Here is a 27,105-nt window from a genome sequence, read left to right on the forward strand (position 1 = left end):
CCGCGCGGCTTGGCTGCTAGCAGCGTCGGTCGCTCCTGTCCTCGCGGCGAACCCCCGGTCGCGGTTGCTTTGTGCTGGTGGCCGTGCGCCCCTAGCTCCTTCCAGGCGCGGTTGATGTCAGAGCGCGGCTTCTCCTTCTGGGTCCTGGATCAGCCTCTTGGGGCGTTCCTCCTACCCTGCTCGCTCCTGCCTGGAACCTTCCGAGCCTTCACGACTCCGTGTGTGTGAATTACCTATGTTTTATTCAAATCCAACGGCCCCAAGCCATGTCTACCATGCCAGCGTGCGGGCCCCCGACAATCCGCCTCCCTACAGTCACAATCAATCACTCACCACTACCACCACCACCACCACTACCCACATCCAACACCAAGCCGCTCCCGGCATAGCACCATCCGCAAAGGACGCTCACCGGGCCTGACGTCTCTTTATTGTGTCCCTCTGCACCCTCCTTTGCCAAACCCTCACCTCCTACAAGCCTAGTTGCAAGCGTCGTTGCCGTGCACCGGATTCTGCCTGGCGTTGATTGGCCTAGTCCTTCCTGCTCCTGCTCCCCATCCATAGCTGGCCATTGTCAACACCATCCTTCCAGACCAAGGTTGAGGCAAAATAGTAGCGTGCAAACAATAGCTGCCCGGACATGACCGCCTGTTGCCGTTGACGTCGCCGCCGTTTTCATCACTCACCTCGTCCTCTCCACCTGGTCTCTTGCCGTCCATAATATGCTCGAGCTACAGCTCCCTCACCCAATGCCTCACGCCCTGCCGCGGGAGCCTCCCTTCAACCTGTATGCCACGGCACCTCGCAGCTCCTCGAAGCTCGACTCCACGATGCACCTTCCCTACCCGAGCATCTCCAACAACTATGAGCACGACCCGCTACGAACAGCCCCAAGAGCTCCCCTCACACCCCCGGACCTCCCGGGCTCAGCAGTGAGGGTAGTCTCACTTCCACCAAACCAGGGTGCCGGGCATCAGTACGGCTACCAGCTGCCTGCTATTGGCAACTCCAGATCAGTGGCTGCTGCAAGAAGTTCTAGTCCACCAAGACAAGCACCGCAAGCACAAGAGATGGCCCAGACACCGAGAAAGAAGTACACCATATCGCCAAACCTGAAGATACCACCAACCATCAGCACGCCGCAAGAGGGTCTCCCTCAACTGGCAGCAGAGGTAATTTGACATCCTCCCACCCTTGATTCTGAAACTGACTCGCCAGGTGACATGTCTCTTCTGGTTCGAGAGCTCGACAACTCTCAAGCAAGTACTCGAGACCGCCTCGCCACGCCAGCCTATGCAGCCTCTCGTTCCTGACGCACATCCCACAACTGGATTCAGAAAATGGGTAGCAACTATCTTGACCACTACGCAGGTTGCTCAAAATGTCATTCTTTTGGCATTACTTTTCATATACAGATTGAAGCTGACCAACCCCACGGTCAAGGGGAAGCCCGGTAGCGAGTATCGATTACTGACTGTAGCTCTTATGCTGGGCAACAAATTTCTCGATGACAACACATACACCAATAAGACATGGGCCGAGGTCTCGGGTATCTCGGTGCAGGAGGTGCACATCATGGAGGTCGAATTTCTTAGCAACATGCGATACAGCCTGTTCACGTCCAAGGAGAAGTGGAATGAGTGGCACGGCATCCTGGGCAAATTCGGCACATTCTTTGATCGAGCATCAAAGATTCCAGCGTCAGGTGCTGTAAGCCCAGTTGGCCCCCAGAACATGCTCGGCCTACCACAAACTTACGCTCCGTCACCGCCTACTCAACAGCAAACGTCACCACCAACTTCGATGATGTACTCGCCGAACCACATGGCATTTTCGAATACCCCGCTTTTGCAACCGCAGGCCACGTCCGCCACCGTCTCTCCGATTGGCGCTCTGCCAGAATTAGGCCCCATTCAACGTAAACGCAGTGCCGATTACAGCATTGAGCCTCCAATGAAGCGACAGGCCCATGGATTTGCACCTGGTCCTTACAGTAATGCACCTTTGATCCCGACGTTGCAGACGCCTATCAATAGGTCATTCGAGCCACCACCATCCGTGAACCGACTACCTCCTTTGCCAAGTCTTTCGATACCTCCACCTCAGCAGATGCCACCTGCCCAGTTGAAGAACTGGTCAGATCTTCCTTTGCCGGTCCCTGGTGGACGATCCATGGCCATGGTTTACCCTCCACCCGTCCAATGGCAGCAACCGACTAGCACACCAACTTCATCGGGCCCACCCTCCTACCCTCATAACTACACGCCTTCTACCGACCAGTCCCGACAGATCAGTCCGTATCCCCAGTCAGCTGGTTCTTCACCTGTTGGAAACTATCCCGCAACCGGTTCGAGACAATTATCTCCGTCGCATTTCCTTAATCAACGCCAGTCTCCTTATCGACCGGTCCGCAGCGTGCAGACTCTACTTGTACCCCCACCTTCGACGTCGATCCATAATCCAGCGAGGAACATCGGATACGATCAGATGCAATACCAGCCTTTGGGTCGACCAATGACCGATCGTCGCTCTGGGCTTCTGCCGTACATGGACCGTAGTGCATGGCCTGAGACTAATCAGTTTAACCAACTACCTGTTCCTCAACAACCCATCTTCCGATGAACGGGTATCGCTTACTTTCATGTAACAACTTTACGAACTTTCCGGGCTTGCTTTGATTGCCCATCATTTAGTCCAAAGGACACGATATTTGCTGCGTTCGAGCGTGCATTGCATTGGGTGGTACTTTCAGTGAGCATTTCCTTGGTCAATAGATTTGATCATCACTTTCCTTATACTGTCACTGCATCAACAGGCGTTATTGTATGTATAGTTGTTTGCCTGGTCGACATATTTAGGCCTTCCTAAGACCGGCTCTGATACGACAGGCGTTTTAAGGACGGCGAGAATGCCTGTGCTTAAGTCACTGGGAATCATCACCCTGTGATAAGTGCCCTCAATCCAGGATAACAAAAACTCTAAAGGAGTGAATAATCAAAAATTCAAGTACAACTACTTTAAAGCATCGGTTTGACTGTACCTGTATGACGAATTGACTCAGCTCATCTCACAACTTTAGGCAATGTCCAGTAAGTGCAGTCGCCTGGCATGTATGCAGACCACCCTTCCAGCGTGAAATGTCTGACTTCGGTCTTGGCTGTTCTTCCTATCTAAATCCTGCTTGACTCTGTAATTCATATAATTTTATCTCTGGCTCAACAGTACACAATACTCGGAACGGTGGCGGCCAGTCTCAGAGTGAATGAGTATGTTGTTCTCATTGAGTAATATACGCCTAGATATGCCAAACGAGTTTTGCTACAAACTGCTGAATTCAGTAAATTGAGATAGAATCGTAATGTTCTAACTACGTAAGATTTATTCCTCATAACCTTCTTACTTTCCCTTGTCATGAGGTTTGATATTGTAGCTGTCACAACACAAACTGAAAAGATGATGTTGCTGATACTGATGGACAGAGAAGTCACAATCCTCTTCCAGGGCAGTCGACAGGAGACGTTTGCTATGTGAGATATTGAGTGAGTAGCTCTATCAAAATTTTGGCTTGAGCATGATCTTCTTGCATTTGGCTACATACGCAGGCAATTCTGTGCTTGTGTTTGTAGATATCGTGAGCGTGGCGACCAAAAGTGGTTGCAATTCTTCCTCTGCGTATCAGGACAAGAAACTAAGACTTTATAACAGGATTTGCAGCGATTAGCCTTCAATTCTGTATGGTGATTGCGTGTAACTTAGCCGGGCAGTCTTTACGCACACAATACGAGGTTTCTCGTACAGCAGGCCTGACGCGCGCCAAGCCGCTTGCAGGAGCCGCGGTATCGCGTTCGCGGCTCACTCAACTTTGCACACTTTCTTTGTACGCCAACTATCCTGAAAGCCGCCACGATGCCACCACCAAAATCCAAGAAACTCACGGCGCAGCCCGTGCGAACGCGCCAATTCGCTGGCAAGCCAACAGCAGCACCTGAACCCGAAGAACGGTCGAGCTCGGAATCAGAATCGGAAGAGGAGCAGCCAAAGCCAAAACCATTCGCAAAGCCAAAGCCCGCGCCAATCGCATCGTCGTTCCCTAAGTCAGCGCTCAAATCCAAACTTGCATCGCGACAAAAATCTGAAGCGGAGCGCAAGGCGATAGAAGATGAGTTCGAGACAGAAAGCGAGGAAGAAGAGGAAGAGGATGGCAGCGGGAGCGAGAGTGGTAGCGGCAGTGAGGACGAATCATCTGAGGAAGAGTCAAGTAGCGAGGACGAAGCACCGAAGAAACTGCTGCGACCAGTGTTTCTCAAGAAGAACGAACGGAACAAAGTGGCGCCTGTCAAATCAGCAGAGGACATAGCAGCAGAAGAGGAGGCGCGGCGACAGGAGCAGAATAGAGCGCTGGTACAAGAGCAGGTTGAGCAGCGCATAGCAGAGAAGGCAGCGGGCAAGAAAGACTGGGACGACGACGTCGAAGAGGCCGACATCAACGCCATTGACGACACTGACGGTGTTGATCCCGATGCTGAGTATGCCGCCTGGAAACTTCGCGAACTCAAGCGCATCAAACGCGAACGCCTCGCGATTGAAGAAGCCGAAGCTGAGCGTGCAGAGATCGAGCGCCGTCGCAACCTCTCCGCCGCCGAACGCGAAGCCGAAGACCGCGCTCATATCGAGAAACAACAAGAAGAAAAGGGCGATCGCGGGCAGATGCAATACATGCAAAAGTACTTCCACAAGGGTGCTTTCTTTACAGATGAGCTAAAGGAACTGGGAGTAGATCGACGGAATCTGATGAATGCGCGCTTCGAGGATGAGACAAATCGAGAGATCCTGCCTGAGTACATGCAGATCAGGGACATGACAAAACTGGGCAAAAAGGGTCGGACAAGGTACAGGGACATGAAGACTGAGGATACAGGCAAATGGGGTGACTTTGGTGATGACCGGCCGCGAAGAAACAAGGGCGACTTCGGCGTGGATGAGAGATTCAGGCCTGATGCTCATGGCGGGAGAGATCGGGATAAGGAGGGCCCTTCAGGTGCAAACGCAAAACCGCTCGGTGAGAGGAAGAGATTTGGAGATGACCACGATCGGGACAGCAAGCGACCGAAGATGGAAGAACGGGCTTAAGGGATATCATCATTTGGCGTTTACAGCATTGGGCGGCGTACTATCATCTACGCAATATCATACCCACCGACTCCGATTGTCGGTTCATTATTCTTCACGAACCCTCTCATACATCCCCCGTCCTTTAACATCTCCGTCTGCCATGGCACGCGCGTCTTCCCTCCCCTTCTCGACGTCCAATCGCCACAAAAGTGGTGATGGTAGCACTACCAATACAGCCAGGAAGATGAAGGCAGGGCGTATCGTACCCGCCTGGTCGACAATCCAACCTACGAGAGCTGGACCGAAAGCACTGCTACCCTTGTCTGTAACAGCATATAATGCAAAGAACGCGGCCTCACTGCCTTCTGGAATCAATGGAGCATATACAGATCGCGCATACGATGATATACCACCCATGACAGTTCCATGAATAATGGCGATGGGGTAAATCTCCCATGCTTTCTGCAAACCAATAAACCCCAAGCTCTTGAACAGAGGGATGAATCCGAGTAATCCGTATAATGGGATAATTTCCATGCCCGCTACACAACACAGCAGTACCGTCTTTGGCTGTAATCCATAGCGCCTCTGTACATGCGGCCATGCGAATGCGCCTATGATGCCGGATCCGATGGACGTTATGGACAGTAATGCGATGGCAATCGTGCCCATATGCAACTCTGTGCGTGCGAAGAGGACCGCAGTTCCAGATATTGTTGCTACTGCATCTGATAGCAGGAACCACGATATCAGAAAGAGCAATGTCTGTCGTAGTCTTATCGCTCTCCTGAGTGTTCCCCAGAAGCTACGCAAAGAAAAGGACGTGTAGAACAAGAACGTGCGCAATCTCGACGACTTCCCTCCGGAAAAGCTCTGGTTATTCTGGGTGGGCAGCGGTGGACCTGGTCTCGGACGTAGCCACAATAATGTTGGAATGGAGAAGATGGCCCACCATAGGCCGACCATGAATAGGATAACTCGAATGGAGAGGCTAGGCGAGGTTTTCGAAAGACTAGTTTTGCTGAAGAGATAGATTATCAAGATAGCCAAAACCTGTACGAAGACAGCGGACATGTAGCCATACCCCACGCCTTTACTTGAGATTTGCGCACTTCGCTCTAAATCCCGCTTCAATCGATTTGGGTCCAAGTGGTGGTGTGCAGACGAAGGAGGTCCACTGGTGGGATTCAGGGACTCCAGCTCGACGTCTGACGCTGAATCAGATGTGAATGATTTTCCGGTCGTGTTGTTATCTGGGTGGTTGGCGACGAGTAGCGGTAGGAATGCGTTTAGCAGCACGAATGAACAGCCTAGACTTGAAACGCCAACGATTACTAGGATTGGAGCCAAGTAATATAGTGATGGCGAGATGAAAATGAAGAGACAACTTGCTAGTGCGCCCATGTATGATGTGAACATGAGCATCTTCTTGCGGTACGGGCCTAGCGATCTTGTTAGTGATTATCGAATCATTGGACACTGTGTGCTAATACTTACCATGATCAGCGAAGGAACTAAAACATATCAAGACCACAGCTTGAAGTAATACAGCGGTAGAGAAGGTGTACATCGCAAAACTGCTCGTTGACATGTCTCTCCCAAGATATCTCACCATGCATTGCTCAGAGTCTCCTCCTTCGGCCTTCTGGCCTGCATTTTCGCGTATCCGGAGTCTTCCGGAAGCGGAATGATCAACACACGGTGTTGAATGATCGGAGAAGAAAACGCCATTTTCTCTGGCCAATTGCTCGAGAATCACTGGGAGAAATGCACCCTAGTATTTTGAGCAAAAAATCCTAAGAAAGGAGGTGTGTTCGTGTTTGGTGAAGGAGAGGATTATGACGTACCACTGCGACTACAGCGAAGACTTCGGCCGCGATTGGATAAGCATACCAAGCTTTCAATTCGCGGTCGGTAGTAGGACTCGTGTCTTCGCCTTCATATCTATCGGTGCGCGATATCGATATAAGCGTTTCGTCATCGTCCAAGTCGAAGGACATGTTTGTTTGTTGTTGGAGTTACGGAGTGCGGCATTGAATAGAGGTTTGTAAGACTGTTGCCGGATCCCGATGTGGTGCCGGGTTCTTGCCGAGAGGGTCGGAAATAGGTGGGGCGGTATCGAACAATGAAGATTATGTCAGAGCACTCTCACTTTTGGTTGGGAAGCTGCGTTTCACTTTCCACAGTACATCTCAACTCATTTGAAACACCAGTTCCAAAAGCATGCTCTAGAGTCCTAACCAGATAGGGGGGTTGGCTTGATGGCGCGGTTCAATAACGCGTTACATCATCGACTTCCCATTAGCGTCATGAAACCGGCTGCAAGCTTTCCATATAGGTCTTTGGCCGCCAGAGCGATGCGCTGTTTGAGACGCGCGTATGAGCTTGCTCAGTAATATCTATCTGGCGGTTGAATTTAATGCCTGATCATGCCAGTCACCTTGCGAAGCCGTCGAGTAGCTTCCAATGCTCCGCAAGAGAAGCGAAAGACCAAAGTCGCGCCTAAGGCGCGCAAAACTCCAACGAAGACATCTACCCGGATAGATACTGAAGACCACCCAGCGGTGATACCAGAACCGCCAGACCTCCCTTTCCAGCTTCAGCCTGCAAAATATGGACTCATCCAGGAGCGGGTATGCGACAGCCTGTACGCATTAGTAGTCCAAGTGATCCTATGGAATCAAACGCGTGGCCAAATGGCACGCCCAGTTCTTTTCAAGATACTCGCAGCCTACCCTTCACCAAATGAGCTGTCCGCCGCATCTCTCGAAGACTTAACCACAATGCTACAGCCGATTGGCCTCCATCGAATTCGAGCGGCTCGCCTTATAGCACTAGCGAAAACCTGGCTCTCGGCTCCTCCGTGCAAAGAACGAAGGTACAGGAGGTTACATTACCCCAATCATGGTTGTGGTGCCGATGTTAAGCCAGGAGAGATTTTAGGGCCTGATGATGAAAGAGAAGGCTGGGAGATTGCGCATCTGCCGGGTATGGGCGCCTATGCACTGGATAGCTATCGCATCTTCTATCGCGATAGATTGAGGGGTATCGAACCTACGGATGGGATCGAGCCTGAATGGAAAAGAGTTGTACCGACGGATAAGGAATTAATACCATATCTGAAATGGAGGCGAGAAAAAGATTGTTAACGGCTCCAACATACAATATCTCGGAACGTTTAGGCTTCGGAGAAGTAGTAGCTTATTGGGTGCTAGTCTGCGCACTCCGCATATTGGATATGTTTTCGCATACCGACGAACAAATCAGCATCATTGTTACCCCGCAAGAAGACTCGTCTGGGAAAACAGAAAGTGGCCCGCATCAACCCAACCCAAAAAAGCAGATGTCTCACCTGTCTGACCACCCGGGCATACTAGCGCGCTGATGAACTCCCAAAGTTGCTAACGTAGAAGCTGTGCGACGTTGGAGAAGCCAGTAAGCGACACATATTGATAGCGTTGGTCGCAAGGCGTACGCCCGGTTAGACTTCCAGTGAGGCTAAGATTTCCCAACAACACAATTTCTTTTTTAAACTCAGGTACGGCCGTAGGAGCGGTTCATGCAATCCACAGTCGGCACATCAATTGCTGCGACGTTGTACAGAATCATCTCACTACTACGCCGCAATGAAAAAAACAAGAAATATCGTACGAAGCGGAATCACAGCCTAGAAGCTGCAAGATTGTTAGATTTTACGTCCGGATCCCGTTCACACTGGTATCTGGTCCGGAGGCTGTACTTACAGTGAGAAGTGTGCTGGCAAAGCACTTTTAGTCCACACGACTACCTAAAGCCGCATACAAAACTCAAACATGGATATCGAAAAAGCTACCAGTGCCCGGACGATCTTGGCTCCAGTCAACATCGATGTTGCCCACGATGAGCAGACTAGGATAAATGCTGGACCTGATACCATCGCAGCAGGACCTGCTACAGCGCCTGGTATCGCAACATGGAGACTTGTGTCGTTATATGGCAGGTAAAGTTGTTAAAGCTGGCTTTGATAGCCTTTATCTGACGACCTATCGTCTAGTATCTGTATTGGGCTCTTCTTATCGTTCTTGGACACATCGATCATCGCAACTGCCATCTACACAATTGGTGTAGAATTCCACTCATTATCCAAGGTCAACTGGATTGCCTTGTCAGTAAGTGCGCCCATACAAACTATAAGTGAGATATGTAATGACATTGTATACTCACATCTAGTACACACTTGCCTACGTTGGCTGCACTGCCATCTTTGCAAGCCTCTCCGACGTGATCGGTCGTCGCAACGCCTACGTCGCTGCATTTGTAATCTTCCTCGCTTTCTCACTCGGATGTGGCTTCAGTAAAAGCCTCGACCAGCTTATAGCCATGCGGACACTACAGGGTGTGGGCGGTTCAGGCTTGTACTCAGTGGGCTTCGTTATTCTTACTGAGATTGCATCGCCGCGTATGTCCAAGATGATCGGTGCTTTGGCAGGAGCCATCATTGCGATGTCTGGCATTCTGGGGCCAGTTCTAGGCGGTATCATAACGAACTATACGTCTTGGCGCTGGGTCTTCTGGATGAATGCTCCCGTTGGCATCATCCCGCTTATCCTTTTCATTGGGGCGTGGTCCGAAAACGCTCGGATCCGAGGTTTCCAGCGCCGCAGTTTCAAGCAGATCGATATCTTAGGTTTCCTTCTATTGGTTGCTTCTTCCGTACCTTCGGTAATTGCTTTCCAGCAAGCTGGGATTCACATTCTCTTGGATAGCACCGTCTGGTCGTCTGCACTTTTCGTTGCTCCACTCGTCGTCGGTGTCCTGTGCTTCGTCGCGCTCTTGGCCTGGGAGTGGTTCGTTGCAAGGCGCTGGCCTGACACTATAGGTGCGCTCTTCCCAATGCGACTAGCTAAGAACAGAGTCTACATATCAGCAGTGGTCACGACGATGCTGACAGGCTTCCCATATTTCTTCATCATATACTCGCTGCCGACACGGTTCCAGGTGGTCAACGGAAAAAATGCTATTGTGTCGGGCATAGCTCTACTACCAATGCTTGGTGCTTCTGCTATCGGAACGACTATTGCTGGTGCGGCTTCGAGTAAAAGAAACAACACCTTCCCGATCAACGTCATTGGTGCTGCTCTTATGCTAGTTGGAGCTGCATCTCTGTCTACATTAGACAATACTGTGGTTCCGCAAGCTCGAGCCTATGGGCTGCAAGTCTTCCTCGGCTTTGGTTTCGGCCTGACTGTCAGTAATTCAACTTTACTCGCAACCATTGAAGCCGAGCAGCGAGATACAGCGGTCGCGCAAGGTATCATGGCTCAGGTGCGTGTGCTAGGGGGAAGTATCGGTATCGCTGCATCAACAGCTATCTTAGGTGTTAAACAGCGTCGGCAGCTTCTAGACCCGATGGTGGTTAGTGTTGCGCAATTGGGATCACTTGCCGATTCCATGCGTACTCTTTCGCCAGACGCGGCCCTCGCCGTTCGCCAAGCGTATACAGATGCATTCAACGAGACTCTTGTCGTTTGCTCTATCGTCAGCGGTGTGGCTCTGCTCGCAAGTCTTGCAGCGTGGCGGAAGCAACCCACGGTTATGAAGATCAGAAGATAAGCTGGGGCAGGTTGCAGCCACAAGGCAAAGCTTACTTGCAGGAAGAGGTTTGAAGGGTATGGAGATGGCTTTGCAAGTCAAAAGACGATCTGTGTATTCTGCAATACATGCATTCGATGAATACCTATGCTACATGGGAAGGCTCGGTCCAATGACCAACCGAGACTCATCTGTTGAGTCAAGGAGAACGCAGCGAACTTCCTGACAACCACCCCCAGTTATCTCAGGGCGCAACGTCCATCATAGGGACCTGCTCCTCACTTCCCGCTTCCTCCAACATCTCCTTCGTAGGTCCGCTCTGGTTGAATGGAGGCGGCGGCACTGGCTGTTTCTCCGGTGGGGTAGGCTTGAGACCTGTATCAAAGATCTCATTCGCAATTCCAATACCAAGCGGCACACCACCAATCGGCAAAAGCCCATCGTGACCCTCCCTAGTACCCATAGTCGTATAACGAATATCCTCGACGTTTTGGAACAAGGAAGCGCCGTTGTTGTCTACAGCGTAGACATCCTTTGTCGTCGTGGGGATCAAAATATCCTTGGCGGCTGCAGCATCGAAGCGCCAGTGGACGCCGAGAAAGATACGCGAGATTGCGTTCTCGAACATCATCTCCCAGACGGAAGAGAAGTGGCGTGGAACTCGTGTGCGCACGATACCTGGCTGATCGGTAATGGGCGCTTTGGGGTCGTAGGGTTGGCGGAGATCACGGCTCAACCCGTTGAGCTCCTCGGATACCATCATATCGATGGCGATGTTGTCCACTTCGTCGTCCTTCCAGTTTCCAACTCGTCCGTTGTAGTAGCGGCGGACCATCTGGAAGACGGCGCCGCCGAATGTGGCGTGGCCGGAGGGGTAAGCGGGGAAGGGGGGTTTGAAAGGGATGTCGTTTGTGTTTGTAGCTGGAGCGCCGAGGGTGAGCCAGAAAGGGTCACCACGATCTGGGCGATTTGGGTCACGGGAGTTGTCGTCACGAACACCTGAGAGTGGGCGCCAAAATTCAAATTCCCACTTCTCCTTCCAGGAGAAGATTCCTGCATCGGCACAGGCTACGTTGACCAGAGCAAGGAGACGGACAAAGTCTGCGTTGTTGACTTCGCTGTTAGTCAAGTCTTCCTCCTTCTTGTATGTCACTGCGATGCGGCGGACAATCTGGTTGTAAAATCTGGGTGGCGTGCCGACCAAGTTGGAGCCATCGTAGGCCCAGAACATGCCTTGAGTCGTCTGAAAAGGGCTGCGCTTGGTGGAGTTGAGACCGGTAGCTCCACCCATGGCAATGATTTGACGAATACTATCATCGTATTCAGCTTGCTCACCAACGGCAGAACGAATGGCTGGCGGGTCAGCAATCATATGCTCAGTCTGTGTAGCAAAACGCTTAGCAGTCTTGCCATAGAACTAGAACGCCAATGTACAAAGTCAGTGTATGTCTCATATGCAGTTTGTACATGGGGGCTTTTACCGGGCCGTGATACTGGCGGAAAGGCCGCTTGGGACCATCCGGGTTGTTTGCGTCAACGGGAACAAGGACGACAGGGTGAGTGGGCTCATCGTCGAACTTGTATGGGCCGGGTGTAGGGTGATAGCCAGCTTGTGAGGCACCCGGGGCGTGGAAGAGTAGGTTGAAGAAGACAGTAGCTACTGCCTTTCCGAAGTTGAAACTGCTGGACGCTGCATCTACACTACCGGGTGCATCGGTTACTGATTTGTCAATGACATACTGAAGCTGTGCATAGGCGTTGTCGGAAATGGTGGCGCCAGGATTGGGGTTGGGGTTGGTAGGGGGCTTCATGTAAAGCATAGACAGCATAGTAACAGATGCACCAGCTACCGCCTGGCGGGCATCGTCCGCGCCGCTCAACTCGGGCAGAGCGTAGGCAGGGTTGTCGGCGCCAGATGTCAAAAAGGTCAGGAAGCTAGAAGAGGGATGGATGGCGAAGTAGGCATCATGTACAGCCAACTGGAGCATGCCCAGAGCTCTAGCAGAGATTGGTGGGCCAGTCTGCGGGCCTCCGACGGTATGTGTGACGCGGTTAAGCTCCAAGCCGACATGGTGCCAATACAGAACGTAGTTCGTGTTGTACTCTGCCGGTTCATCAATTTGAGGAAGCGGGATAGGGGTGAATGTTGCCATGATGGATGTTTTGAAAGTATGTAGAAGATGGTAGGTTGTAGTGTCGATGATGTGAGCAAGAGCCAGTATGCTTTATACACAACGATACTCAGCTTTCGCAACACCGTCCATGTCTGTCCACACTCGCAGCATTTCTTTTCTCCCAAAATAACCCAGCTTACCATCAGGTGAACTGTCATTACGAAGTGGAGTTTGCCATATCAAGGCAGACATGAAGGCAAAATCCAAGCCACGTTCATAGCCAAGCGGTGTGGAGGACCATTGTCGTGGAGTAGAGATACTGCCAAGAATCGATCATGTCCTCCCGCAAGGATCTAGTTGCGGGAGGATCATGCTTCCTGCGAACTACATGCGACGAATGGTGTTGCTGACCAGCGCGTCGCTGAAAGGCTGAGATCCCCTGTTATGAACGGTTAGCGGTCAGATCTGACGTACATTTCAGCTGACAAGGGGGTACTGCCCAGCCTCACGGCCTCTCAACCAATACATCCACATTGCGAGATCCATGTCGTGAGATGAACTTACAAGCAGTTAAAACTCCAGGGTAAATATCGTGACTTCGAAGGCTACTAACGTATTGATGGGCTATGGCGTAGCCGAGCAAAGCCGTTGGTGGCAGTGTTTCGGACCCCGATGATTCGTAATCGATACGAACGCTTTCCAATTCGATCACATGGTTGTATCGATGTTTCTGAAGGTTGAGAGCGTAGAAGATGGTAGAAGAGATCTGAGTGGTAGGGCCCAAGTCGAGATGGTAAGGAAATGTTCAACGATGGGGCTAAGACAAGCTTGCCTGACACAGCCAGATACTATGGGAGCAACATATCGAAGCAATCACCCCACCCATAAAAAGCGGTAGACGCTGAGTGCTGGGAAAGCGTGGCGTGTTAGGCGTGAATCCACAAGACGCCCAGAAACCTTTTCAGGGTCCAAAGAGGTAAGTCCAGGGGCGGTGTATCTGAACTCTGAACACATATACCCGGCCTAACATGACAGCTCACCTCAGCTCGATGCGCACGTGGGCGGATGTACCCTTGCTTTGAAGATGATTTACACACGCCCGTCCGGATATGCGGGTAGAGAAGACGTTCAAGGCAGATGGATTCGGTCCGCCACCGATGTCACTTGGTCCGATCCACAAGTCAGCCTATTACCTCCTGATGTCAGGGTATGCTATGGGCGAGTTGTTGTTGGTGGGAGAAACGCTAAACGTGCTACATGCTGCAGAATTCAAAGGGAATCAACGCGAAGAGACAAGACGGGAGGACATGCAATCATGGACCAGTATTCCCAGCGGATCAAGTAAAGTTGAGACTCATCCTACCTACTAGTATGCAGCAGACGAGATGTATACCAGGCTACCAAATCCACATGGTATTGCCGGGTCCCACGCCTCATCAGGCGATGGAAAGTGGCTTGTTATTTCGCTTCCTTCAGTAATGCCTCCATGGTAGCGTCCTTCTGACTGACACTTCCGCTTCGCTCTGCAGGCCTGAGCTTGCCGGTTGTTGGGCCTGGGCTGTTCTGAGCAGCGTTCTTCAGCCTCTCGGTATCTTCGGGGTGCGTGTCCTGCTTCTTCAGGTCCTTGTCCTCATCATCGCTGTCGCCAAGAGAAAAAGGGTCATGGTCGTCAGGCTCTGGGTTGGGCGCGACGGAGGTGAGGGGCTGCCATTTCTTGCCGCTCGATTTGCCCTGGCCGCCCTGGTTGTTGGGTGATGGGTTACGGTAGAGGGCATCGACTTCGTCAACGGGGCCGCTCTGGGGTGGGGATACCGGTGTGGGCTTGAAGAGGTCGGGGTTCGCGGTTGGACGACTCGACGATCGTGGGCCAGGCCCTGCGACTTGTTAGCGGCGGTTTGCATGCATGGTGCGTCCAACATACCCTCGTTGTCTCTCAGCTCGAGCTTTGCAAAGTCGTCGCCAATGACTCGGTTGTCGGCATCGTAGCGGTTGTGGTCTGCCGACCGTCGCTGTTCAGCCGACTTGCGGATGCCATACATCTGATCTGACTGGGAGGGGCCAAAGTTCTGCCTCTGCTGTGGTGGTGGCTGGCGTCCCGTGTACTGCACATTGCCGTACCTGTCGTACTCTTCCATCTCACCGCTGTCAAGCTTCTTGGTGAAATTGCTGATCCAGTTTGTGACTGTCTTCTGCGTCTCCTTGAATCCTTGTTCGATGTTCTTGCGAATCTCGGGGAGATCGTCTACCTTCGTGTTAGCGAGCACACCTGCATGGATACCGTCTGAGCCTACCATCGAAGAAGCTGTGCTCCCGGTCGGGTTCGCCAGGCCGTTGTCGCTGCGCTTGGCCACGCGATGCATAACCTCCCTGTGCGCCCGGGCCGCCTTGGCTTTGGTAGTGCTGGGCCAGTTGTCGCGCGTATATCTCGTCCTGCTCCAGCTGGCTACGGGGCTGGGGCCGCGGTGGCTGCGGTGGAGGGGCTTCCTCGGCCTTGAAGTTGGGATCCGACATGCCTGCGCTGGTTAGCTATACCCCTCACCCACATGCTAGCAACAGGCAGCCACGTACTCAGCAGCGCGTTGAAGGCAGGCTCGACCTTGCCCCCGCTGGCCACCAGAACCGCCTTGACAACATTGGCATCGACGCTGGGGAAAGCCTCAATCAGCGTGTTCTGCGCCTGCACTTGGGGGTCCACTGGTCGCGGTGGCTTCTGGGGAGGGATCTCGGTGGCCTCTTCGTTGAAGCGCACGCCGGGCTTGGGCGACTTGGAGCCTGGCGACGGCGATTTGGTGTTCTCCTGCGCCGAGACAGCTGAAGTGTCGTTGTCGTCGTCAAAGTCGAGCTCACGCGCCGTCGTTGGGCTCTCGGGGGGCTGTCGATTGTTAGTGGGGGAGCTCCCTTATACTTGCTATTTGGCTTGCCTTGTCAGTGCTGGTTTTCTCAGACATGTTGGCTGTAGTGCTCCGTCTGTTGCGTCTATGTCGAGTGTGTTGGTGTCTGTACGGGGCAAGTTGCGCCTGTTGAAGCTCTGGGCTCGTGATAGCCGCGCAGTGACCGTGGCTTGGAATGTTCCGCCGCCACTGATGACGTTTCGCGCCAAGTGGGGCTACATCAACCAAGTCGCCCAAGACCCCAACTGTCTATAGCATTCACCTCCATCCCAGCTCTGCCACGACAGTCGCCCTATGTCTATTGGGCCGTCCACAAGACCTTCGTCATGGTATTCGCAATCCTCTGTACGACGCTGCACTCACGTGAACACAATTGACACGCCTGTTTCAGCTGCTTTTCAACAATCATACTCATCAATGCTATGTCTAGGCCGGTAGCCCCTCATTTGGGTACCTGCATATCGGTGCGACCTTGGAACCTGCACTTCACCAGCCGATCTTGTGTGAGCAAAAAGCTTTCAGGAAACCAATCCGGTGCTCTACTCTTGTGGCCAGTTCCCATCATCTTCACCAGCGCCTCCGCCGACTTGAGACACAGCACCATCCCATGACCGTTGAAGCCTGCAGATATCCACATACCCTTCTTGCCCGGCACCTCGCCTACAAATGGTCGTCCATCGGCTGTAGCACCTATTATGCCTGTCCACTCCTGTACCACACGGCGCGCTTCTTCTTCTTTAGACGCTTCACCCCAATTCTCAGCGCTAAAATATCCAGTCAAGCTCTCGTGGAGATATTTGGAGATCTCTGGGTTCAAGTTACCATCGTCAACTGTCCCGTACTCGCTTGGGCCGGCTGCTGGAAGACGACCTAAGCCACCGCCAATAACTATGTGCTGCCCACCATTCGGTAACGGCCGCGGAATCATGTACTCATAGCCGTCACGATAGATGAACGAGTACGTCGTCGGTAGCGGACATGGAAGCTTTGTTGCCGTTCCTGGTCGTTGTGCGGTGATTTGTCCGCGCATTGGTACGATAGCGCCTTGGAGCTCTTTCATAATATAGGGTGTGTAGCCGTTGGTTGCGATAATGACATTTCCTGTTGTGACAGTGTTGTGCTGGCTGAAAACATCCCAATGGGGACCAGTCTCGCTGTTTGATTTTACCGACGGGCGGATATCATGCACTGGCGTATTTGTGCACAAGTGCAGTCCTTTCTCAAAGCACTCTTTTAATAACCCGGTTGTAAACTGGTATGCGTGTATTCGTCCAGCTAGGTACTCAAAGGCGCCTTGAAGCTGCTCTTCTGACGAGACAGTGGGATTGCTGTTCCTTGCTGCAACGGAGAACTTATTCTGGATATCCGCAACCTCCTCGTGTATTTGGTACCATGCCATCTTTCCCACTTCCTTCTCATGCTCGTCTGCGTCAGCTCGCAGCATCTGAATAGCGAACTTTCCCGCCTCGAAAGTTGGTTTGTCGTAGATGAGATCGACCGTATTGCACAACGTACTCTCGCACTTCAAGCCCAGGTCCTTTGCTATGCTATGCGTCTCAACAATGTTAGCATACTCCAATCTCGCGATCTTCAGTGCCTCTGCTTTGCCAAGCTCTTGGGCATGATGCGTGTAGCTGCGATAACTTGCCGCCTTCGTGTGCCCACCATTGCGACCCGTCGCACCTGAGCATATCTCACGTGCCTCCAACATCACCACCCGCGCATTAGGCAAAGCGTTCAGAATGTTATAGGCGATTGCCGTGCCGGAGATGCCAGACCCGATAATGGCATAATCGTAGGCCTGTGCACCCTCATCCACCTCAGGTTCGATGACATTTGCAAAAGGCGACTTTGGATTGTGCCAGTATGAAGGCAATGGTGTCGTGATAGGCGGCGCAACGGGGATGCGTGCTCGTTCTTCCATGATTGCTTTTGACTGAAGATAAATAAAGATAAGTTGGAGAATACGATGATCAAGAGTCCTTTCTGAGATACGCAAGAACCCTCGGAGCTAGATATATGAAGTTGATAGAGATGGGCGGAGAGGACGTGATATCGTAAAAGTGGGGCGCTTGTCGGCTGTACATACTACTTTAGGGGATATGTTACTTCCCGACTTGTCTACTGTACAACGGTGGCCAGGTATTGACTGCCCAAGCATGCGGTTTTCAAAGCTTGAGATTCACGATAACGACTGGACAAGTTGTGATCTTCTAGTAGATGACGGTAAAGAAGTGCAGAGAGACTGTCCAAGTGGAGCAGTCGCCTTTTCTTCCTCAGCGCTTATTGGCGGATGATTCGGGCCAAAGGCGTCCGGCAGCGAGCTTATGAGAACGGGTGTCTCCAGAAGGTAACACTTTGGCACCGAGTTGGCTTCAATGCAAAGGCTATCGCAAGTCTCGTTGCATCTTTCGCATACCCCTCGTGACGGTGTTATTGAGACCAAGTCAAGCTCTACCCCGCCAACCCCGCGTCCCGCAGACTGCGGCGAACCTTCAGCTGCACGCACCAACACCAACATGGCGAAGACAAAAGTTGTTGTAACGCGTCAATTAATCGACGAAGCACAAAGAATACTCGATGCGGAGAAGGAGGACCTGGAAGTTGTCCAATGGCAATCCGAAAAGGTGTGTTTCATTACTGGCCACAGAGACTTGCTTTGCTCACAAGATGTATGCAGCCATGCCCACGCTCCTGGTTGCTTGAGAACGCCAAAGGTGCAAGTGGCATCCTAGTTATGCTCACAGACAAAGTCGACGAAGAGCTTTTGGAAGCTGCTGGATCTCAACTCAAGGCCATCGCTTCGTTTTCGGTCGGTACTGATCATGTTGACCGAAACGCGCTCAAGGAGCGCAATGTACGCCTCGGCTACACACCAACATGTCTCACCGATGCCGTGGCAGACCTCACGGTCATGCTCATCCTCATGGCCCAGAGAAGAGTTGGAGAATCCATGACAAAGGTCGCAAAGGGTGAGTGGCCCCAAATGCCGTGGCATCCTCTGCTCATGACTGGTCCACAAATCCGTGGATCGACAATTGGTTTCTTGGGCTTTGGTCGGATTGCGCAAGCTTCGCTGCAAAGACTACTTCCATTCAGCATCAAAAAAGTTATCTATCTTACGTCCAAACCTGGAAAACCTGTGAAGGAAGACCACTTTGACCTTATCCGGAATGCTACTGTCCCCATTGAGCCAGCGGGCAGCATAGACCAACTCGCAAAAGAGAGCGACGTAGTCGTTGTCGGATGTGCGCTCACACCAGACACGAAACACCTCGTAAGCACAGACTTCTTTGCGAAGATGAAGAAGCTAGCTGTCATCGTCAACATCGCACGAGGCCCCATCATCAACACCGACGCCTTGGTAAAAGCGCTAGATCAGGAGCAGATATTCGGTGCCGGTCTGGATGTTATTGAGAATGAACCGAACATCAAAGCTGATCACCCGATCCTGAAGCAGCCGCGAGCTGTACTTGTGCCGCATATTGGGAGCGCAACGATTGAGACGAGGGAACAGATGGCTACTGAAAGTGTCAAGAACTTGCTCGCGGGGTTAACAGGAGAACAAATGATTAACGAGCTAGAGTTATAGATTATACCGAGAACATAAAACTACTGCGCTTTTAGTACAGGCTCAGGCCGTGCGGCGTATTTCCTAGTCACAAGAACTCCGCCTCAGGCCAAGCGGTACATCGTTAACCTCGAAGCTTCATGCTTTCAAGCGCATACGTCGACTTTCTTTCGTTTTGCCGACTACAATCGGAGTCGCAAAGCGTCCTTAGTCCTTCCACAATAGTTACGTCCATCGTGTCTTTGTAGTGCGGCATAGATGAGTGCAAAGACCAGCCAAATCTCTAATGTCGCTGCAAGTACCATGACAGTAACGAGCCCAGGATGCATGGTGGAATAACTGGTATGCGGTGTGATAGGAAGTCGCAAGTCGATGTATGTGAGCCGCCGTGAGTTCGTTTCAGATGTTCAGGTAGTGATCAGTCGATGAAGAGTCGCCGGTATATCCGTATATCGTGCAAAAAGTGTCACTTAGTTGCCGATGTTTTGATTGTGTCTCGAGAAATCAACTTGTTGCTGATCTGGAAAAATGACGATGGGAAGTCATACAAAGCCTGATACAGTCGCTTGCGTTGGCAGTCTCTGTAGACCTGTGATAGTATGTTGAAGATTAGTGTAGTGGGCTTAGTCATATTACAACGATGGACCTGAGGAAGGTTTCTAAACCATTGCCAAAGAGTGAATGCAACCGTGAGGATGTGATGAGTGTCGCACTTCCATGGGCACTTCACCGTCACGCATATCGTGAAAGTAACGGCCTAAACGGACCATGAAATGAATAAAATCCGATTGCGATGTATCGGTAGATAGCCCTACTAGAGAATGAGGCATTGTAATGGTTCGCAATGTTCACCACACTATTATTGAAGGGCACGATGTAGTGTGCTCCCTAGTGCGGTCGTGGTTGACCGCTTTGCTCCTGCATTTGTTCTGGAAAGACACCAATAGACTTTCGTGTTGAATCATTGCATTGAATTCAGCCCAATGATGCGTTGAGTAGTTGGGATGCGAGAAAGGGTCATGCTCAAGATGGGATAGCCCCTGCACTACAATGAAGTCGCTATCTCAGTTGCGAAAGGGGTAGCAACGCACGCACCAATTCCTCCAACCACCCCAATTTCTCGTGGTAGTAACCCAAAAGAAGAACGCGACGTACGCGATTAAAACAGCTTGAACCCTCCAGGTACCTGCGTCTGAAACACGCCTGTCGGATCATACTTCCTTGCCACTTTCTTCATTCTCCTCAATTCGATACCGCCATAGCTTGCCAACGGATCCTGAAAGGATGCCGCAAAGTTGAGATATTTGTATGGATGGAACACACCCTCCTCCTTCGTTAAGCCTTCGATCAGCCTTACCAAATCCTTCAAAGCCTCTTCGAACCCATCGGTAGCGGCAGCATCTTCAAACGTGAAGATTATCTGCAAGAATACGAGGTCTTTCTCTGGTGCCTCGTCTGGTCCAAAACCTAGGCTGTTCGGTGCTGTGCCATTGCGAGGTGGTGCGGGAAGAGCTTGGAAGGTTATTTCTGCAATTGGCTTGGCATAGGCATACTGTGCTGCGATTCCAGGTACGACGTCTTTCCAGAGGCTGTGGATGCGATGTATGATCGTCGAGGAGATTGAAAATGATGTCGTTGCCCAAACTGTCCTTTGAGGATTCGCGGCCACTTGTCTGGATGCATTCCTGGTATGCTCACTGATGGGCGCTTCGATCATGCCATTCATGACCTGCGGCTTCACTTCGACGATACTTCTCAACGTGCTAAGTTTTGCTGGCCGCGTGTCCCACATGATGCTGACCGGAGTAAATGTCGCTGCCGTGTGGTTATATCGCACTGTGACCCAGCCCGCTGCGTACGGATCATACTCCCCTAGTTTAAGCTCCGTGTATGCCGAAAGTAGAGGCGTGGTAGCATTGGCTCCGAAAACAATCCTTCCGCCGTAGATAGGACCGGCGGAGAAGGCTTTCAAGTCGAAGCGCGTGACAACTCCGAAGTTGCTCTGCCCTCCTTTGAGTGCGACGAAGAGATCAGAGTGCGATGTCGCATTCGCGTTGATGATATTCCCGCTTGCAAGTACGACTTCAAAGTTGATGACGCCGTCACACGCCCAACCACGCTCCGGGCTGAAGAAGGAAATTCCACCTGGACGATGTTGGTCAGTCTTCTGTCTCAACTGGACCACTAGAAGAAGGGTGCATTTACCTCCCGTCAAGAAGCCAGCGGTTCCTACGACGCCGATGCGGCCACCTAGTACCGTTAGGTTACGCTTCTCGGCCTTGTCGTATACATTCTGCCACAGCGCTCCAGCCTCGACCGCCACAACCTGATCTCCTCTCGCAACTTCTACCTTGTTCATGCTTTGCATATCGATTGTCACACCGCCGTCGATGTTGTTGAAGCCGGCGTTTGCATTGTGACCACCACTCCTAATCGCAAACTTGGTGTTATTATTCTGCAGCAGAGTGGTGATGGCAGTAGATACATCCTTTGCGGAGCTTGGACGAATGATGCAGGATGGATGTAGCCGAAGTTGAAGGAATGGGTAGGAGTGGATGGATGCATTGTACGTCGGCGTTGTGGGGAAGAAGGTGCTGTTTGGAAGTATCAAGGCTAAGTCTGCACATGGATTGCTTGGATATTCATATGCAGTTATAACACCAAACACGAGATACCATGCGGAAAACAATGTAAGGAGCCCCATTTCGCAGAAACTCCAGGGTTTGGTTGTCAACGGATACTACCGTATGTGACATGAGCGCCATTTTAAGCTTCTTTCGAAGATCCTGGCTCCCCGCGATGAGTAAAAGCAGCAAAGCAGCGCGGGTGATCACGAACACGAGGAAAGTGGAGTGCAGATACGATGATCCATTTGTGATGTTGTGATCCCGAGCTTCTGTTCAGCCGCAGCTCGTGTGTCTCGATGTCATTGGCTGACGTGAATATCGGAATCTCAATGAGGCAGCAGATGCATAGTGAGGCTTGCATAACAACTAATATGAGTTTATTGTTGCAAAGGCGGGGAGCCGGACTGGTTGCGCTGTAGTGAATCAGTTCAGAGTGTGGTCACGACCATGATTCAGGCATGGGAGTCGATACGGCCCTTCATTATGGTATTGCGGGTTATTCGATCACAACCTCATCGGACATATTTGACAATGGTCCATCAAAAATCAATCGCTGAGACAATTAACATTCCGACTATTTGTGGTTCAATGTGTACTGCGGTGCTAGCGACCAATGCAGTGCTTCTCGCAGTCTTACACTCTTTTTGCAATGGGCAGCTGAATGCTTTAGTCATTCAGTCCATCAATTAATTCTTGCATGACCCGAACCGCTACGTCGACGACGGGCGTCGTATCCGCGATGCCCTTATCTTGCTTGCGTCCATTTTCTTTCAGAAGAAATATGCGGTCGAGATCTCCGAGAAGCGTTGAAACAATTGAGAAACCATGCTGAGTAGGGGACTTCCAATGAGCCTCGTCCTGTGCTGTCCTATTTCCAAAAACCTTCTCTTGTCCAACATCGATCTTGTGACAAAGCTCGTTGCACTGCAGCGTTAGGCTGATGTAGTCAAATTCTAGGCGGGGAAGAACTTGAAGGAGTTGTCCAGAGTTACGCATCTCCTTTATGAACGACAAGATGTCCAGGTTGCTAGTATCTTGCTTCAGCAAAGAGTTTCCGGAGTTCTTGATCATCTCCTTGTTCATACGATGCCAGATCTGCACTCCCTTCTCCCTCTCATGGACATAGTCACGGAGTATCCTTGTCATTGGAAGTGGTTTCAATTCGCTCGTCTTGTTGGTGGGTTTCCCGAAATCGATGTATCGGTCAGGGTTCTCTTTCAGGTTTCGAACTTTCTTTATCACCTTGGAAGAGTAGCCTGTCGCAAGAAGTAATCGCGAGTAAAACTCGTTAGGCCTGGTGGGCACTTCATTGAGAAAGATTTCTTCCAGATGCCACTCCATCATCTGCTCGATCTTTGGCCAAGTGCCGGTGATCAAGCCCCGCTTAAGAAAGCAATTGTACAAGTGACAAAGGGCAAATATTTGCGGACTAGCGTTCGCGAAACCAAGTCCCATTTCTTCGCGCAATAGAAGCTGGGTCAAGGAAAGCTTTGCTCTTAGTGTCGGAATCGTGTTCCGCAGGAAATCGCCATCTTTCGGTGGAAGTATATAGTGAGCTGCAAAAGCTTGGCGCATAACCGAGTTTCCAGCGTTATCCTCGATGCCTTGGTTCTCGAGACGTTCCATGAGCTCATTCCGAGCTTCTTTATTTGTGAAAGCTGGCTTCGGATAGTCGTACTGTAAGCCGTAGAGCGGGTGCGTAGACTTCAACAGTCGCATCTCGGCGTATCGCATGGGAGAGAACGGTCGACCTATGATGAAGGATCGATGTGTACGTGCTGATTCTGTGACTTGCCAGCTGTTCCTATCGAATTTGATATTTTGATTGTGCCAGGATGCGAACTGTTTTTCCTCTTCCGCTGCCCTAATTTGCATTGGCATATAATGCTTCAATAAATGGGCTTTATCGTTCGATCGGATCCGTATGACCACTTCAGCGGCGAAGGTAGTGTTCATCGAAACATGTTCCCAAGTACCTAGGGAGCCGTAGATTCGGGAAAGCGCATCGAATGCCCCATCTAATATTGGCATATTGAAGCCCTTTTCGTGTCGCTTTCTGACTTTCTAACATCCAATTAGTTTCTAGTAGAGAAGTGAGTACTAATGCAAGATCAGAAGGGCTTACATGTTCTAATCCTGATTCATGTAGATAATGGACGAGGAACTCATGATCGTCAGAATACCGCTGTGTGGAAATATCCTGGTCACTCAGGCATGCTGCTAGAAACAAGTAACCTGGGGTGGATTTTCTCCGTTCCGATTCGATCCTTTCGAGCGACCTCGCGGTCTTGCCGAAAAACTCGTCTGTTTTGAGAGAGGGGTCGAACGCCGTTAAACCCTTCTCGTCAGCCTCTTTGACCAAAACCTCCTCCTTGTGACGTACAAGGTCGAATGTGGCTTCTGTCATGAGCGTAGCTCGGATTTCGTCTAGATAGCAATCAGCGCCAGTATCCTTGTATGTATCCTCCCAGTCATGCTCCAGCTGGATCACGGCCTTGCGCATATCATCCACCAGACAAGATTTTCTCAAAGCCAACTCTTCTTTAGTCCTAGTTTTCGACTCTAAATTGCGCTTTGTGTCTATATCTTCTTTACTCTCCGTCTCCACATTAAGCTCGAACTTGCGAGCAAGCTCGTCCAGCTTGTTGCCCACAGCCTCCTGTTCTGCCTCAGCAGCCGCATTCTCGTCGGCTACGACATCTAGATTGGCGTTATCAACCTCTAACGTAGATCCGGGCGTCGGATTGGGAGTCACCGCTGACATGGGCGTAGTCGTGATGCTATATCGAAGGTCGGCGGATTTGGCTGTAACAGGTTTGGCAACTGATTGCACTTTAACCTTCTTCTCGAGTATCTCGTGGCAGTGTCTCAACAACCACAGAAAGTAGATATGCCCACTGTCCGAAGTCCTCTCCGACAATTCCTCCTGGGCATAGCGTTCTGCGTATGCCTGGCGTGTTCTCACAGCCCGCTTGTAGGAATACCAAACAAACTTAGGCATTGTCGAGGACATCTTCTTCGCCGCGATGTGTCTCGCCATTTTGAGGATCGTCTCCGTCGAAATGGAGTACTTGCCCTTCGAAGTGGTCAAGGATGCAGTTGACGAGGCAGCTTTGCTGGCAGCCGTTTCCTTGGCTTGCTTCCTCTCTTTACCTTTCAGTCGTTTCGAAGGCTGCTGTTGAGTTCCATTCTGAGGTATAGCTGGGTCATCAATCTTGTACCCGTTGTCGCGCGCAGTGACGACAAGCCAGAAGATGAAGCGGCTAGTGTCGAGTTTGTACTGCTCGTACGAACCAGCTACCGATACAGTCGTCATGATTCGCTGAGTGAGGGTAAGATGTCTATGGTAGTACGTAGGAAGGGGTTATCGCAAAGCGTGAGTTGCTATCGATGGTCGTGTTGGGAATGTTCAATGGAATCTGAAATATAGTCGAATACCGGAAGAACTTATAAGATAAAGGGAGGAGCTAATTAGCGCACTGATACAAGTCAGAGAATGTATATAAACGGGCTTTGATAAGAGAAAGGGAAAGTCTGTAAGAAAGGAGCGCGGCTTGCTACGTCGCGCTACATGCGAATATAAGCGTCACATGGTAGGATTTTCTAATGAAAGTGATTAGCTAAATGGGAAAGCTTTAGTCAATGCGCTTTCACTGTCTTATAGCTTTCTATGAATTGCGTAGTCAGGCCAGGCAGACTGCGCACTGGAAACAAGCAAACAGAAAATTGTAAGGCATCGCAAGCGGAACAGTCGAGAAGACGCTGGATGATGAACAAACGAGCATGAGAACAGTTCTTGAGAATGAGCCAAATATGATCGATATCTGTTCGAGATCAAAATGGTCATGGGCGAAGGCGACACGCAGACTTTCCAATCCGAGCAGAAGAGAGTCGCCCAACATGTTCCCAGAATTTTTAGCATATCCACTATTGTACTTGCCGTTATCGTCGGAGCGGCGAGTATAGTGAGACCTGGCCGACGAAAAACAATGCGACTGCAACGATAGCGACTGTGCTATACGTGACCGCAACCTTTGGGGGCGAATTAGAGTATTTTACAAGACAGCCGCTATGGGAACATACCTTGGTGTTATCGTCCCACATGGTCGGATGCTTCAAGTGCGTGGTTGCAGACCAGACGTGAAGAAACATCCCAACGATCATGCAGAGGGTAGCCGATGTTAGAAACATCACTGGCATTTGCCATGTGACGATTTGGAGCAAGCTAGGCGTCCGACGGCCAGTCTTTGATGAGTGTTTCCTCTCGCCATTGGTCTTGGAAAGTAACTTGCGTATGTTGCTCAGTCCATCCCGATGTGACGAAAGGCGGTGCAATCGTACGGTTTGATCGGCAGCTGTAAGAATACTGAAAAGCGATAGTATAATACCACAATACCACGAAGTGCGCACAGACCATGGTGACTCTTTTCCGTTTGGTAGGATATTAGGCCAGCTCCCTGTAGAGGTAAGAACGCCTGCTAAAAGAGCAGACTGCATAATGTCAGCATACAGAACGTTGGACAAAGCACCAAAGGCTACCAATAGAAGAGAGGGATGTGAGACCGTGCCCATCTCAATCATAGACGTTCGACAAGAAGCGGGCGACATCTGGAGAGCCTGATTGCGGTGGTGTAATCATATACGAGAACCCCTCAGTGACTTACCACAACACCAACAAAGTTGAGCTCACTCAATTTGTTGTCTCTCCATCGTATAGTAAGGTCATCTCGCTCGTCTTCATCTTCAGTATTCAGAAGGATTTCCAAGGGGTCGTACGTGGTCGGGTCAGGAGCGTAGATACCCCCACCGAAGAATTGTAACACCGTCATCAGCGTCCATCTGCGACCTTCACTCTCTTGTCCTATTCTCTGGTGCGATGAACTTCCCAGGAGCGGTGTTCGCGAACCGGACGTGCCTCTATCTTCGGCATCGTTGTCGTACGTCATAGTTTCTTGAAGTCTGTACGACGCAGTAATTCTGTCGCTAATTGCTGTCGGACCGGACTGTGGAGGAATTCTTCGAAGATTTTAGAGCCCAGAAGTACGATGGGAGTGTGGTTGTAGGTACATGTTGCGCGGTAGCAATCATCCGGTTTCTGTGGACGGTAAAAGGTCGCGTGCCTAGCGGTGCAGCCGCTTAATGACGCACGTCGGCGCGTGAGCCTTGCCAGCCCGCGCGATCTTCACAGTGTTCACCATATCGAACGAATAAAACTCGTG

General features: G+C 51.1%; 11 protein-coding genes across 11 annotated transcripts; 4 read left to right on the top strand and 7 right to left on the bottom strand.

Moving 5' to 3' along the window:
* Window positions 1–749: 749 nt before the first annotated feature.
* Window positions 750–2,622, top strand: J4E82_002586 (uncharacterized protein; the record flags this gene model as incomplete). Its single annotated transcript, XM_051728885.1, has 2 exons — window positions 750–1,172; window positions 1,219–2,622. 2 exons carry the CDS (start codon window positions 750–752, stop codon window positions 2,620–2,622), a joined length of 1,827 nt encoding a protein of 608 aa, XP_051591403.1.
* A 1,284-nt stretch (window positions 2,623–3,906) lies between these two features.
* J4E82_002587 (uncharacterized protein) lies at window positions 3,907–5,130 on the top strand (the record flags this gene model as incomplete). Its single annotated transcript, XM_051728886.1, has 1 exon — window positions 3,907–5,130. One exon carries the CDS (start codon window positions 3,907–3,909, stop codon window positions 5,128–5,130), a length of 1,224 nt encoding a protein of 407 aa, XP_051591404.1.
* Window positions 5,131–5,217: 87 nt separating this feature from the next.
* On the bottom strand, window positions 5,218–7,112 carry J4E82_002588 (uncharacterized protein; the record flags this gene model as incomplete). Its single annotated transcript, XM_051728887.1, has 3 exons — window positions 5,218–6,554; window positions 6,610–6,886; window positions 6,960–7,112. 3 exons carry the CDS (start codon window positions 7,110–7,112, stop codon window positions 5,218–5,220), a joined length of 1,767 nt encoding a protein of 588 aa, XP_051591405.1.
* A 1,812-nt stretch (window positions 7,113–8,924) lies between these two features.
* Window positions 8,925–10,704, top strand: J4E82_002589 (uncharacterized protein; the record flags this gene model as incomplete). Its single annotated transcript, XM_051728888.1, has 3 exons — window positions 8,925–9,091; window positions 9,146–9,260; window positions 9,322–10,704. 3 exons carry the CDS (start codon window positions 8,925–8,927, stop codon window positions 10,702–10,704), a joined length of 1,665 nt encoding a protein of 554 aa, XP_051591406.1.
* Window positions 10,705–10,927: 223 nt separating this feature from the next.
* Window positions 10,928–12,836, bottom strand: J4E82_002590 (uncharacterized protein; the record flags this gene model as incomplete). The annotated part of the gene is made up of 2 exons (XM_051728889.1): window positions 10,928–12,100; window positions 12,165–12,836. The coding sequence occupies 2 exons, from the start codon at window positions 12,834–12,836 to the stop codon at window positions 10,928–10,930; spliced, it is 1,845 nt and encodes a 614-aa protein (XP_051591407.1).
* Window positions 12,837–14,255: 1,419 nt separating this feature from the next.
* J4E82_002591 (uncharacterized protein) lies at window positions 14,256–15,745 on the bottom strand (the record flags this gene model as incomplete). Its single annotated transcript, XM_051728890.1, has 5 exons — window positions 14,256–14,671; window positions 14,719–15,039; window positions 15,089–15,310; window positions 15,366–15,669; window positions 15,719–15,745. The coding sequence occupies 5 exons, from the start codon at window positions 15,743–15,745 to the stop codon at window positions 14,256–14,258; spliced, it is 1,290 nt and encodes a 429-aa protein (XP_051591408.1).
* Window positions 15,746–16,130: 385 nt separating this feature from the next.
* On the bottom strand, window positions 16,131–17,612 carry J4E82_002592 (uncharacterized protein; the record flags this gene model as incomplete). The annotated part of the gene is made up of 1 exon (XM_051728891.1): window positions 16,131–17,612. One exon carries the CDS (start codon window positions 17,610–17,612, stop codon window positions 16,131–16,133), a length of 1,482 nt encoding a protein of 493 aa, XP_051591409.1.
* Window positions 17,613–18,207: 595 nt separating this feature from the next.
* J4E82_002593 (uncharacterized protein) lies at window positions 18,208–19,280 on the top strand (the record flags this gene model as incomplete). The annotated part of the gene is made up of 2 exons (XM_051728892.1): window positions 18,208–18,315; window positions 18,369–19,280. 2 exons carry the CDS (start codon window positions 18,208–18,210, stop codon window positions 19,278–19,280), a joined length of 1,020 nt encoding a protein of 339 aa, XP_051591410.1.
* A 1,138-nt stretch (window positions 19,281–20,418) lies between these two features.
* Window positions 20,419–21,963, bottom strand: J4E82_002594 (uncharacterized protein; the record flags this gene model as incomplete). Its single annotated transcript, XM_051728893.1, has 2 exons — window positions 20,419–21,404; window positions 21,465–21,963. 2 exons carry the CDS (start codon window positions 21,961–21,963, stop codon window positions 20,419–20,421), a joined length of 1,485 nt encoding a protein of 494 aa, XP_051591411.1.
* A 589-nt stretch (window positions 21,964–22,552) lies between these two features.
* Window positions 22,553–25,202, bottom strand: J4E82_002595 (uncharacterized protein; the record flags this gene model as incomplete). The annotated part of the gene is made up of 2 exons (XM_051728894.1): window positions 22,553–23,950; window positions 24,012–25,202. 2 exons carry the CDS (start codon window positions 25,200–25,202, stop codon window positions 22,553–22,555), a joined length of 2,589 nt encoding a protein of 862 aa, XP_051591412.1.
* Window positions 25,203–25,828: 626 nt separating this feature from the next.
* J4E82_002596 (uncharacterized protein) lies at window positions 25,829–26,832 on the bottom strand (the record flags this gene model as incomplete). Its single annotated transcript, XM_051728895.1, has 3 exons — window positions 25,829–25,918; window positions 25,970–26,377; window positions 26,551–26,832. The coding sequence occupies 3 exons, from the start codon at window positions 26,830–26,832 to the stop codon at window positions 25,829–25,831; spliced, it is 780 nt and encodes a 259-aa protein (XP_051591413.1).
* Window positions 26,833–27,105: the final 273 nt, after the last annotated feature.

The sequence above is a fragment of the Alternaria postmessia genome (genome assembly GCF_024291825.1).
Source record: "Alternaria postmessia strain BMP 2775 chromosome Unknown scaffold_10, whole genome shotgun sequence".
Lineage (NCBI taxonomy): Eukaryota > Fungi > Ascomycota > Dothideomycetes > Pleosporales > Pleosporaceae > Alternaria > Alternaria postmessia.